Here is a 13,603-nt window from a genome sequence, read left to right as displayed (position 1 = left end):
AGCCCTAGTCCTACTCTTTTTTTTTTTGTCAGTCGTGGGGCTTGACCTCTGGGCCTGAGTGCTGTGTCCCTCAGCTCTTCAGCTTAAGGCTAGTGCTCTACCACTTGAGCTACAACGTCACTTCCAGTTTTCTGGTGGTTTATTGGAGATGAGTCTCACGGACTTTCCTGCCCAGGCTGGCTTTGAATCACGATCCTCAGATCTCAGCCTCCTGAGTAGCTAGGATTACAGGCCACTGGCGCCCAGCTAGTCCTGCTCTTTTTATGAGGGTCAAAATACACTCCTTACCTCACTGAGGATCCGGGCCTGGTCTTTTGGCAGCAACTCCTGTTCCACTAAAGCCCGAGCCTCCAAGGTACGAGCAGCTTTCTGCAGATCTTCAGTGACATGCTTGCTCACTGGAGATACCATCTGTGGCCTCTCAGAAGAAGAAAAGTAGTCAATTTTAAGGGCTCTTTGAAAAGTTACAATCAACCTGGAGAAACTCTGAAATAAAACAATATTAAAAGGACACCCAACCCCTACCTCTACATTCTGCCTTCCCTGGCATTTAGGTTTGTATGACTTTAGCTGACCATTGCCCAGGGCTGAACCAGCCCACAAGAAGCAGTGACCATATATAGGCATATAGAATGACAAAGTCAGGTTCCAGCCCCTGAGAACCATGGTGAGCACAAAGCTCAGTCATTTGAGATGAGCTCTAGGTCGTGTCTTCTCTGTTATTTCTTTTACTTATTTTAATTCACAAAAAAACTGAACGTATGTATGTTGTATAATGTTTCTGATATATGTAGATGCTATGGAATGGTCAAAAGAGGCTAGTTAACATATCTATCACCTCACATACTTATTTTTTGTGTTGTGAGAGTATTTAGTACTGGGCTTTAAATTTTGGGTTTTACACTTGCCAGACAAGCACTGGTCCAACCTGAAACACATTCCCAGCCCCTTCAATTTCTTCTTAGTAATTTTTTGTTGTTGTTGTTGTTGGTCATGGGGCTCGAAATCTGGGCCTGGGCGCTGTCCCTCAACTCTTCAGTCCAAGGCTAGTGCTCTACCACTTGAGCCACAGCGCCACTTCCGGTTTCTGGTGGTTAATTGGAGGTAAGAGTTTCACAGACATTTTTGCCCAGGCTGGCTTTGAATCAAGATCCTCAGATCTCAGCCTCCTGAGTAGCTAGCATTACAGGCGTGAGCCACCGGTGCATGGCTTATTCTTAGTAATTTTTAAGTGTAAAATTATTAACTCTAGTCATCATGTCAAGCAAAGATCTCATTGAAACCTTGTATCCTCTGACCAGCATCTCCCTATGTGGTAGATGCTCTTTCCCCACTCTTTGGTAGCTACATCCTCTCTCTACAGTTTTTACTTTATTCCTCCCGCTGGTCATTACTCCTATAGAATTCAATAAAAGAAGAGCTGGACTTCCCAGGTGGTTCTATACATAAAACCACTGGATAGAAGGAAAAAGAGGATACTTACTTAAGCTCAGATTGATCACCAAACTAAAAGAAGTGCCAACTGATTAGCCAGGCAATCTCTCCTAGAGAGGTAAAGTCTTTCTGCAGCTCTATTCCATATCCTACCTTAGTTTACTACCAGAGAATGACTGCTTCTCTCTCCCATCCCCCTTTCTCCCTTCTTCCCTCCCTTTCCATCTTTCCTTCTTTCTGAAGTACTAAGGTTTGAACTCTGAGCCGCATGCTTGCTAAGCAGGCATCCTACCATTTAAGCCATGCCTCCAAACCCCAAACCCTCCTCCTCCCCTACCTTTTTGTGTTAGCTGATTTCTGGATAGTTTTAAGTTTTTGCCAGTGACTAGTCCTGGACCCTGATCTTCCTAACCTACGCCTCCCTTCTAGTATGGGATTACAGTCACCTACTACCACATTTAGCTTGTTGGTTGAAATGGAAATCTTGCTACCTCTTGCCAGGGCTGGCCTCAAACTGCAATTTTCACAAGTAGCTGCCTCCCATGCAGCTGGAATTAGTTATGTTTCATTACAATTACAACTAGCAACTTAAATTTCCTTTTAAGCACATTAATCAGCTATCCCAATGGCTTAAACACACAATTGTGAATAGTTAATTTTGAAGAGGAAAAGAATGATTTATGTTCCCATTTCCTCTGACTTCAGAAAGATTAGAAAATAAGAGCCAGCACTGTGGGACTATACTACTGGTCTTTTGGAAATCTGTTGCCCTGAAAAGGTGCCTTGGTTTTTGTTTTGTTTTGTTTCTTGTCAGTCATGGGTCTTGAACTCAGGGCTTGGGCAGAGTCCCTGAGCTTTTTTGCTCAAGGCTAGCACTCTACCACTTTGAACCACAGCTGTACTACCGGTTTTTGGCTGGTTAATTGGAGGGAAGACTCACAGGGACTTTATTGCCCCAGCTAGCTTCAAATCTCAATCCTCAGATCTCAGCCTCCTGAGTAGGTAGCATTTATAGGCATGAGCCACAGGCACCCAGCTGTTTGTGTTGTTATGGTTGGGTCTGAGATGGGGACACTTTCACTCATTGGGGAGCACTCCACCAACTGAGCTATGCCTCCTACCCCATCACTCTTTATGTCCTTGCTTCATTTTCCTTCCCTGCACTTACTCGACTTCCTTTATTTTACTTTCCTGCCTGGCATGTACCATATTTTGTTGATTCCAAGATGCACTCTTGTGTTACAATTTTAACACAACTGAAACATACAACTCTTTAAAATACTGATGATGTCTTAAAACTGGTAGCCTAGAGGCTGGTAAGGTGGCTTAGTGGTACAGTGCTTGCCTTGCATGAATGAGGCCCTGGGTTGCTTCCTTAGCACCACATAAGCAGAAAAAAAAGCTGGAAGTGGCGCTGTGCCTCAAGTGATAGCGCACTAGCTTTGAGCTGAAGCACTAAGGGACAGTGCCAGGCCCAGAGTTCAGGCCCCACGACTGACAAAAAAAAAAAAAAATGGTAGCATAGGCTGACACCACATCCTCCCACAGAAGGCTTACATGTGTTTCTGCCAGTGCTCAGAAATGCTACCAATCTAAGACAATCTGAAATATGGTCAAGGTAAGGGTTTTGTGGTTCATATCCTGGAGCAGGTATCAAGATTTCTTCCCCTTGCACAGTGCCAAATTTGACACATTCATGTTTTCTTGTGCTCTTCTGTGCGCAGGAATCTTTGGTCTGTTTATCTTTTCACTGAAGGTACAGGCTTTCAGCATCCCAGCTCCATGTGAGAGTACCCTATTACACTCTATCTAGAGAACATTTCCTTTCCTGGTGGTATATCAGATAACAGCACATCTCACAAGTGATGGTAACTCAGGCTCTATGAATAATGTTATACACTCCATTACAGCATTGACTTGGACTGTTTTGTTCATTTGTGACCTGACTGATACATAGAAAAATACCAGCTATACTACAGTAAATGCTCAATAAATACCTGCTAAATAAACAAACACTATATATACAAAAACTGTTTATTAGATTAATAACTTTGAATCATACTATATTATTTATTGAGACAGCTGAGACTATCATGGCTAATTCCAATCAGTTAACTTCACTTACTATATGTGGCATCTAAAACTGGCATCTCCTCTTTGCCTTTGTGAATGCTACTTTGAACAAATATGGTTCTGCTTATAAAAAATTAAACTGAACATGCAATATCCATATAAATTTAATATTCACATCAGCATTTCATGCTCTGGAGAATTAGTGAAGGGCATTTGGGGAAGGAGAAAATGCAAAACATTTGATATCAGTGATAAGTCACGTAAAGGAAAAACCTCTATGTTAATTAAGCTCTCTGTTCTGTGCTGACCTGGAGCAGGAAGGCCAGACTTCCAAATAGAATTTCCCAAAGAACACAAGAAGACATTAAAAAGAAAAAAATCCTTGACATTTCCTTCTGCCCCAGTCACCAATTCTGAATAGGGCATCGAGACCATGGGTTCTATCTGACAATATTATACCAGAAGCTGATCAGCTGGATTACAATATTCCATAGGCCAGTGTTCTCTAAAACATACCCTTCTATAATTATTCCATTAATGATTCAGGGTTTCTTCTCATTCTAGGACTTATCTTTAAGCTATACACTCTGGTATCAATGAAGGCAGATGGATAAGATGGACAGAAAAGAAAAATTGAGAATTGAGGTCATCAGAGTGTAATCGCAAAATAAAAAATGGCCTCCAATTGTGTGTGGGCGTGTAGGGTATTGTAACTATGTAAATACACGTATTTTATGAGCAAAAACCAAACACATTCTCTTGCAAGTCCACCTGTGGGCTATATCAACTATTTTTCACTCTTACACCTGGATTTCAGGGGAAGATAAACCAGGATACTAAATTAGTCTATTTGTTACTATTCTCTGAAGAATAAAAGAAAAATGTATAACTTGAAATATATCGAACATTGCCCCCAAATGTATTTCACAGTTGATTAATAATTTCAGTGTCTTGCCCTTTTACTGCTGCCTACTTCTTCCACTAGTCCCTTTACTGTCAGAAGACAAAACTTCTAGAAGCATTTTATCCAAAGTAGCTGCTTGTCCCTACCTGTAGGGTGAGGAGTGGGGTGATGGATCAGAGTCAGAAGCTAGTGAAGCAGTGACTTTGGTGTTTCCCAGATCTTCATCTGCTAGAAAATCATGGGAGCAAGAAGTCATTAACTGAGTGAGAACACAATCACAATTATCTCAAATCTTTAAAAATATAACCGTTTCAACCAACTTCCTGTTTCTAAAACTATCTTGGGCATGCGTAAACTTTATACATTGAGAGGCCCAGTACAAGAATACTCAAGTTGTCACATCGAAATATACTCACTCATGACCTGCTCATAAAAAGTTAAGTCATATTCTAAAACATGTCACCAAAACATTAGTTCTAATTCAAGACTCATACTTCTCAGAAAACAGATGGTTAAATTATATAGAACACAGAAGGCAGGCTGGAATGTAAAATGAATTTAGTGTCACTTTATCAAATGTTACTTATCCATGCAGATCAATGTATCCATGATCACTTTCCAAATTTAATTCATTATTTTATTCACTTCAGCCAACAATGGTTTATCAAATAACTAGGTATTTTAAAGAAGAGTAAAAATGACACCAATATCTGGTGTTATTGCTGCCATTATGCAGGTAAAGAAACTAAGGCAGCCAGGCACCAGTGGCTCATGCCTTTAATCCTACTCAGGAGGCTGAGATCTGAGGATCATGGTTCTAAGCCAGCCTGGGCAGGAAAGTCCATGAGACTCTTATCTCCAATAAACCACTAGAAAACTGGAAGTGGCACTGTGGCTCAAGTGGTAGAGTGCTTGCCTTGAGCTGAAAAGTGCAAGGCAGCGCCCAAGCCCAGAGTTCAAGCCCCACGACCGATTAAAAAAAAAAAAAGAAAGAAAGAAAGAAACTCAGGCAGAGAAACTAAGGACCTAGGTGGCTGTGCTCTCCCCGTCAGCTGCTGCTTGGCTTTGGTTTTACTGCTACAGCGTTTCCCTGAGTCCTCAGCTAGTACCTTACACTGCCTCTAGTTTAACCCTTTCTAGTTAAGAAACTGAGGCCTCAACCTTACTTCCCAGTACAAAACACATAGTAACAAAGTCAATATCAAATACTGAATGTCAGAAGTTTGGTAGCAACATAAAAGTGAAAAACATAGGCAAATATTTTTTGGCTAGTAATCTAATCTCTGGCTATTCTTGTATGTGAATAAGAAACCTTTTTCTTTTGGTCAATTCATAGTTTCATGGATGTACACCTTATAGCTCATGCCACCTCATTTACTAAGGGTCCACAGTTCCCATCGCTGCCAATCTGCAAAGAGCCCCACTTCACTGAGAGATGTGAATAGAAACTTCTCCCCTAAGTGGAACCTGCTTCCTATAAATTCTGCCCTTTGATCACTCCTTCCCACAATATCCTCTCAAATATTTACAGTTGGTCATTACATTTCCCACAAGTTCCTTTTCTCCAAGCTGTCACCTCCACATCACATGAACTTTGATCACGGTGGCCTCCATATACATGGCCTCTAAACATGCTAGTCTCTACATTACATGGCCTCTGACCACGCTGGCCTCCATATCACATAGCCTTTGGCCCTGACCATGGTGGCTTCCTTTCCTTGCTCCACTTAGCTTGTTCCACCCAAAGTAAGTAAGGAGCTAAAACAAACAGATTCTATGTGTTAGTTCATATGAAGAACACCAACAGCAATCTCTTACTAAGGACACAATATTTTTTTTTCTTTTTGCTTATGTGGTGCTGAGGAATCGAACCCAGGGCCTCATGCTTGCAAGGCAAGCGCTCTACCACTGAGCCACCTTCCTAGCCCTGAGGACACAATATTTCTTGACACTAGGTTTTAATTGAAAAATGAATAAATAAACAGAAGATCTTAGCTGTTCATGGTGGCAATGTCTGTAATCCCAACACTCAGGAAGCTGAAGCAGGAGGATCTTTTTTTTTTTTTTTTTGTGAACATACTGTACAGAGGGGTTACAATTACATGGGCAAGATAATGCGTACATTTCTTATCAAGCATTGCAGCCTCCTCCTTTGTTTACCCTTCAAATCCCTTCCCAGCCTCCCCATCCAATCTTCCCTCCCCCCCCATGGAGGAGGATCTTGAGTTTGCAGCTAGTCTGAACAATGAAGGCCTTTTCTTAAAAAAAAAAAAAAAAAAGCTGAGTCCTGATGGCTCATGTTTATTATAAATATTATAATACTACCTACTCAAGAGGCTGAGATCTTAGGATCAGTTTGAAGCCAGCCAGAACATAATAGTCCTTGAGACTCTTATCTCCAAGTAATCACCAAGTAGAAAGGTGACTCAAGTGATAAGAGTACTAGCCTTGAGAGGGAGGGAGGGGGAGAGAGAGAAAGATGGGGGGGGGGGGCCTGGGATAGCATCTAAGCCCAGAGTTCAAGCCACCGGACTGGCATAATAAATAAAGATAAATAAATAAAGCAAGAAAAATTTTAAATAAATATCTAATATTATGGCCTGTCAGTTTTTAAATTAGAATACCTATGTGGATGTATGCTATACTCATTTCTTTAATGATGGACATCAATGTTACTCCTATTCTATTAATATTACATGTCTTGCTACAATACCTTGAGGATATTGCATACTATTGCTAGGATTTCTTTGGGATGGATTCCCAAAGAAATTTCTAGACCAAACTCTTTTTCTAAGGACTCATACATCATTTCACATTTGCAGCATAAATAAACAATGTTTCCCACAACTTCTACATCAAAGTGGTATTTTCAAAATTTTAGGAAACTGACCGAACTTGATATATGAGGAATGATATCCGAATTTTATTTGTTTCTGCAATACAGGTTTCCACTAAGTTAGGTACAATGGTTTTAAACTCCTGGGCTCAAGCAATCTTTCCCTCTTAGCCTCCAAAGTATCTGAGACTACATGTGCATGCCACCATGCCCAGTTTGATATCTTCATTTTTTTTTATTGTGAAAATACTGTACAGAGGGGTTACAATTACATGGGCAAGATAATGAGTACATTTCTTATCAAGCATTGTAGCCTCCTCCTTTGTTTCCCCTTCTCATCCTCCCCCCCACCCCTCCACCTATTCCTCCCCCCCCACCAAAGTTGTAAAGTTTGTTTTCGACATAACGACTTGTACATCTCATTGTTGCAATGGGTCCACCTGTATCCCTATTTAAATGATTTGTTTTTCCCCTTCCCCTCCACAAATTATACCGACATCAAATACAGTGAAAGCAGGGGTTATACCGTGGGGGAGTGACATACAAAGTAAGAAAGAAATAATCTTAGAAATGTGTTAGAAACAATCGCATGACAGAAAAAAAAAACATTTGAATACATATCTTAGGGTTCATTTCCCTAACATCAACTTACCTGACTTTTTCTGCTTGACTCAGACATATACTAGATATTGCAAATAAGGGAAACCATGGGACCTATGTTTCTTTGGGCCTGGCTTACTTCACATAATATAATTCTTTCTGATGGAGGCATAGAATTCCATTGTGTATATATACCACATTTTCTTGACCCATTCATCTACTGAGGGGCATCTGGGTTGGTTCCATATCTTAGCTATAGTAAATAATGCTGCAATAAACATAGTTGTGCTGGTAGCTTTAGTGTGGTCTTGTTTGTGAACATTTGGGTAAATGTCCAAAAGTGGGATTGCTGGGTCATAGGGGAGCTCTATGTGGAGTCTTTTGAGGAACCTCCATACTGCTTTCATTTTATCATTTTAGTTCTTACTTAGCTTTTAATTCATTAGTGCACTTTAAAATGTTGGGGGAGGGGCTGGGAAGGTGGCTCAGTGGTAGAGTGCTTGCCTTGCATGCATGAGGCCCTGGGTTCGATTCCTCAGCACCACATAAGCAGAAAAAGCTAGAAGTGGTGCTATGGCTCAAGTGGTAGAGCGCTAGCCTTGAGCTGAAGAGCTGAGGAACAGTGCCCAGGCCCAGAGTTCAGGCACCATGACTGGCAAAAAAAATAAAAATAAATCAATAAAATGTCGGGGGGGTGAGGGGAAGCTGGGAAGGTGGCTCAGTGTAGAATGTTTAGAATGCTTGCTTTGCATGCATGAGGCCCAGTCAATCCTCATATCTCAGTTTCCTGAGTTGCTAGGATTACAGGTATGAGCCATTAGTGCCCAGTTATAATCATCTTCTTATAATTTTTGCCAAAATTACAGGCAGAACATAAGACATTACTATTTTAACTTGCTAATCTTCTAATAAGTCATATGACTGAAAAAACGTATGCACATAAAATCAGTTGCTTTTTGTTAAAAATTTAGCCTACCTTCTTCACTTGACAATGATATTCATCCACTTAAAACAGACCATTGCCCAGGAGCCAATGGCTCACACCTGTAATCCTAGCTATAGAGGACACTGAAATTTGGAGGAACAAAGTTGAAAGCCTATCTGGACAGAAAAGTCTGCTAGATTCTACCTACAAAATAACCATCAAAAAGCAAGGCTAGAGGTGTGGCTCAACTGTGGCATGCACTAGCAAGCAAGTCAAGTAAATGTAAGGCCGCAAGTTCAAACCCCACTACTGAAAGCACACAAGCATGTACTTTCATTCCCCCTCCCATCCCCAGTCCTTCAGATATCACTCTGCCAAATGTCTTCCCAAAATCAAAAGATACTATATAAAGAGGAATCACATTAAAAAAAATTAGAATGACTCTGCCTCAATTCAACAAACCTTCTGGGAGCCCATGATATGGGTTAGTTAACAATGTTGTATGCTGGGAAAACAGAGTCAAACTAGACATATCCTGTGGTTTTGTTTTTGGGTTTTTTTGGTTTTTTTTTTTTTTGCCAGTCCTGGATCTTGAAAACTCAGGGGATAGGCACTACCCCTGAGTTTCTTTTGCTCAAGGCTAGCACTCTACCACTTAAGCCACAGCTGTACTACCAGAGTTTCTCCTGTTTATATGGTACTAAGGAATCGAACCTAGGGCTTCATGCATGCTAGACAAGTATTCTACCACTAAGCCACATTCCCAGCTCAACTTGTGTCTTAAAAGAACTCAGTCTAAGTTAGGCACTAGTGGCTCACATCTGTAATCCTAGCTATTCAGGAGACTGAGATCTGAGGCTTGTGGTTCAAAGCCAGCCTGGGCAGTCCATGAGACTCTTACTTCCAATCAACCACCAAAAAAACCACAAGTGGAACTGTGGCTCAGAGTGGTAGAATATAGCCTTGATCACAAAAGCTCAGAGACAGTGTCTAGGCCCTAAGTTCCAGCCCCATAACCCATCAAAAATAAAAAAGGGCTGAGATGGGGGGGGGGGGGAGGGGATGAGATCGGGGAACAAAGAGACATAGATTCCATTAATCTTTTGGGGGGGGGGGGGTCAGGGGGTTGGTTGTGAGGCTTGAACTCTGAGCCTGGGCACTGTCCCTGAGCTCTTCAGCTCAAGACAAGTGCTCTATCATTTGAGCCAGAGCATCACTTACGGTTTTCTGTTGGTTAATTGGAGATAAGTCTCATGGGCTTTCCTGCTAGAGCTGGCTTTGAACCATGATCCTCAGATCTGTCTCCTGAGTAGTTAGGATTACAGTTATGAGCCACCGGTGCCCAGCAGATTCCATTAATTTTACTCAGTGCTTCCTGAATTTTAACTAGAGTCTTGCCCATCTACAGACTGGTAATAATGCACCTTGCAGACACAGTTCTAGCCTCATGAAGTTCTCAATCTAGTAAGGAAAGCTATATGAAGACCTTTGTTCTCATAGGGATGAACAACATGGCCAAATATGCATGTACAACTCTGTGGCAACCATACGAGAGGGTGGACTTTACCAGATCAGGTAAAGTAGGCCTCTGCAGAAGCCAGTAAATATTCCATGCAAAAATAACCAAAGGAGAGCACATTATATGAGAGAAAGGATCTTAACTATGGTTGAAACAGACTAGAGATGACACAAGTTAAAAAAAAAAAAAAAAAAAGCAGTCAAATTTGCTGTTGACACTCCCATGCTAGCTCCTAGCAACCCTCTTTTCTTTACTAAGTGACCAGGACCATCTGTAACAAATTCTAGAACTCTACAGAGAATCTGTATCAAGTTAATGGCATGTAGTTTTTAAGACTCTATGCTTTTCCCCTTCAAGGCTAATTGGTGTATACATTCATGTCTAGTCCTCAAAGACAGTATAGAAAGATTAGTCTTTGAGGACCACAGATGTAGGAGTTATCTTTCAATCTTTTGACTTTCAAATACTCAACCTTTTCCCTTTTCCTCCCTGCAGGGGACTGAGATTATAAATAGTACACTGTGGATGTCAAAATGGGAGATCTTGTCCAGTACAAAAAAGTCATGGAACAGACACTGATTTTAAATACCCCAGGTACTTGAAATGGAGAATAGGACCAAGGAGAGGAGAGGAGACACATGAAGAGAAGATAAGGGGAAAATATATTTAAAAAAAAAAAAAAAAAAACCTCAATGCATATCCTACAAAATTAAGAAAAGTGAGGGAAGTGGTAGGTTGGGAAGATGGGCAAGAATGCTGAAAGCAATGACACTGATCAAGGTGTGCTATATTTGTTGTTGAATGGCAAATCCTTCGTAAAATTTTTTTGCTAAATATGTATGTACCCACCTGGAATTTTAAAACGAAGTAGCACAAAGGAAGGACTGAATTCTAGCAGTAGCCAGAGCCCTGACCAAATTGTTCTTGCTGCTTAACCTTGAAAGGTTAGGGACTATCCGGCCACCAGGCCACATAAGACCCCAGAAAATCATGTGATCTGGCCCTGCCAAGACAACCACCAGCAGGACTTCCCAATCACTTCAGATCCTTTTATTTTTAAGGTAATCACTATCCTGTGTGAATCATTCTCTTGCTTTTGTTTTCAGTTTGAACACCTAACTATGCACTTCCAAGCAGTATTGCATCATTCTCTGTTTTCTGGACTCAGTAGAAAGATGCAGTAACAGAATGTTTTCTCTGTGCTCTGACTTATTTCACAACACCATTATAAGTTTGAAAGCTTCATCAATGTTGCCATAGGCTCAAACATTTTCATTGTTGTACACCATTTCACAAAAACACCATAATTTATCAATCTGTTGTTGACATCAGAGTTATTTTGGGGTTTGGACTACTATGAATTATGCTTCTATGAATATTTTTTCACATATCTTGGCTACAGCGAGTACAATGAGTATAAACATAGGATAGAATGGTAAGCAATAGAAATGCTAATGTTAATGTTTGGTAGATAATGTTCTACCACTTGAGCCGCAGCTCCACTTTCAGCTTTTTGGTGTTTAGTAAGAAATAACAGTCTCACAGACTTTGCTGCCTGGGCTGGCTTTGAACAGCGTCAGCTCTCAACCTAGGCATGAGCTACTGGCAGTTAGCCATATTAATATTTTTATTTGGCCACTCTGGTGAAATGGTCATGTTCATTTAGTTTCTTTTTCACTTATATTTCTTGACCTTCTAAAATCTTCTTTTGTTAAGTGCCTGTCCAAGTCTTGTGCCCTTACTACTACTGGATTGTCTTTACTATTTATAGAAACTGGATACAAAGACTGTCAATTATATGTTTGGTTTTTGTGTTTTTTTGTTTTGGGTTTTGGTTTTTTTTTTTGTCGGTCATGGGGCTTGAACTCTGGGCCTGGGCACTATCCCTCAGCTCTTCAGCTCAAGGCGAGCGCTCTACCACTTGAGCCACAGCACCACTTTTGGTTTTCTGGTGGTTTACTGGAGATAAGAGTTTCACAGACTTTCCTGCCTGGGCTGGCTTTGACCCGCTTCCTCAGATCTCAGCCTCCTGAATAACTAGGATTACCAGCGTGAGCCACCGGCGCCAGCTATGTTTTTATAATTACTTGATCCACTCTGTGATTTACTTTTTCACTTTTTTAATGGTGTTCTTTGAAGAACCACAGATCCTTAATGTAGTCAAAATTTATTGATCAGTGTTCTTTCATTCATCTTTCTGCGTCCTGTTTTAAGAAATCGTCTCTGTGGGCTGGGAATGTGGCTTGGTGGTAGAGTGCTTGCCTAGCATGCATGAAGCCCTGGGTTATGATTCCTCAGTACCACATACATAGAAATAACAGGAAGTGGAGCTGTGGCTCAAGTGGTAGAGTGCTAGCCTTGAGCAAAAGAAGCTCAGGGTGAGTGCCTAGGCCCTGAGTTCAAGTTCCAGGACTGGCAAAAAAACAACCAAACAGAAATCTTTCACTGTATAGTAATCCATAAAACATTCTAATTATCATCTATAAGCTCACTGTACAGTCATACCAACCAGGAGATAATGAAGGTTAATTTCTAAACCATTGCAATGAAGTAAATAACACAATAATTTATGTCACACAAACCACTTGGTTTTCCAGTGTATATAAAAGTTATATTTATAGGGCTGGGAAGGTGGCTCAGTGGTAGAACGCTTGCCTTGCATGCCTGAGGCCCTGGGTTCGATTCCCCAGCACCACATAAGCAAAAAGAAAAAAAGCTGGAAGTGTCGCTGTGGCTCAAGTGGTAGAGCGCTAGTCTTGAGCTGGAGAGCTGAGGGATAGCGCCCAGGCCCAGAGTTCAGGTCCCACGACTGGACCCCTCCCCCCCCAAAAAAAGTTATATTTATGTCCACTCTCAGCTCAAAAATTTACTATTAGTGCAAGGAAGCCCATTTATAACAGAACTCTCCTTGATCCAACTGCTTCTTGGCTTGGAGAACTAAACACTTGTTCTAGCATAAAAGCAATGTGTTGAAATCTAGATGAAAAAGATTGCGTGTTTAATCCTCATGATAAATGAGAAAACAGGTTCAGAGGTCAGTAAGAACATGAGATTGCAATCCAAATAGTTTTCCTGCATATGCAGACCCATAACTATGAAGATTTTCTGCCTCCATTAATAAATAAAAAATTGCAAGAGTAATAATGGAAAAAAGTTACATTTATGTTTTTATATATTTGTTATATATATGTATGTTACATATGTTTTATATATATATCAGTAATATAACATGATGCCTGTAAAAAAACAAGTATACTTTCATTCAAAAATGTCTATTGCTAGAAATGCTAATGACCATCTAGGCCTTCAAGC

At 40.7% G+C, this 13,603-nt stretch overlaps 1 protein-coding gene across 3 annotated transcripts in view; it reads right to left on the bottom strand.

Moving 5' to 3' along the window:
* Positions 1-13,603, bottom strand: part of Tmed8 (transmembrane p24 trafficking protein family member 8) — a 33,496-nt gene that overhangs the window by 4,609 nt on the left and 15,284 nt on the right. The window contains exons 2-3 of one of the 3 annotated variants that reach the window (XM_042692659.1): positions 4,558-4,639; positions 289-418 (exon numbers count right to left, since the gene is read on the bottom strand). In XM_042692659.1, the coding sequence (XP_042548593.1) occupies positions 289-418; positions 4,558-4,639 (212 nt within the window). Of the gene's footprint in view, positions 1-288; positions 421-4,557; positions 4,640-13,603 lie in introns of those variants that run through there. The other 2 variants (XM_042692660.1, XM_042692662.1) reach the window with 2 other exon arrangements.

This window comes from Dipodomys spectabilis, unplaced genomic scaffold (genome assembly GCF_019054845.1).
Source record: "Dipodomys spectabilis isolate Male_0828 unplaced genomic scaffold, ASM1905484v1 ptg000157l, whole genome shotgun sequence".
Taxonomy (NCBI): domain Eukaryota; kingdom Metazoa; phylum Chordata; class Mammalia; order Rodentia; family Heteromyidae; genus Dipodomys; species Dipodomys spectabilis.
Note: the sequence above shows the minus strand (reverse complement) of the source record. Positions and strands in the feature narration are given on the sequence as shown.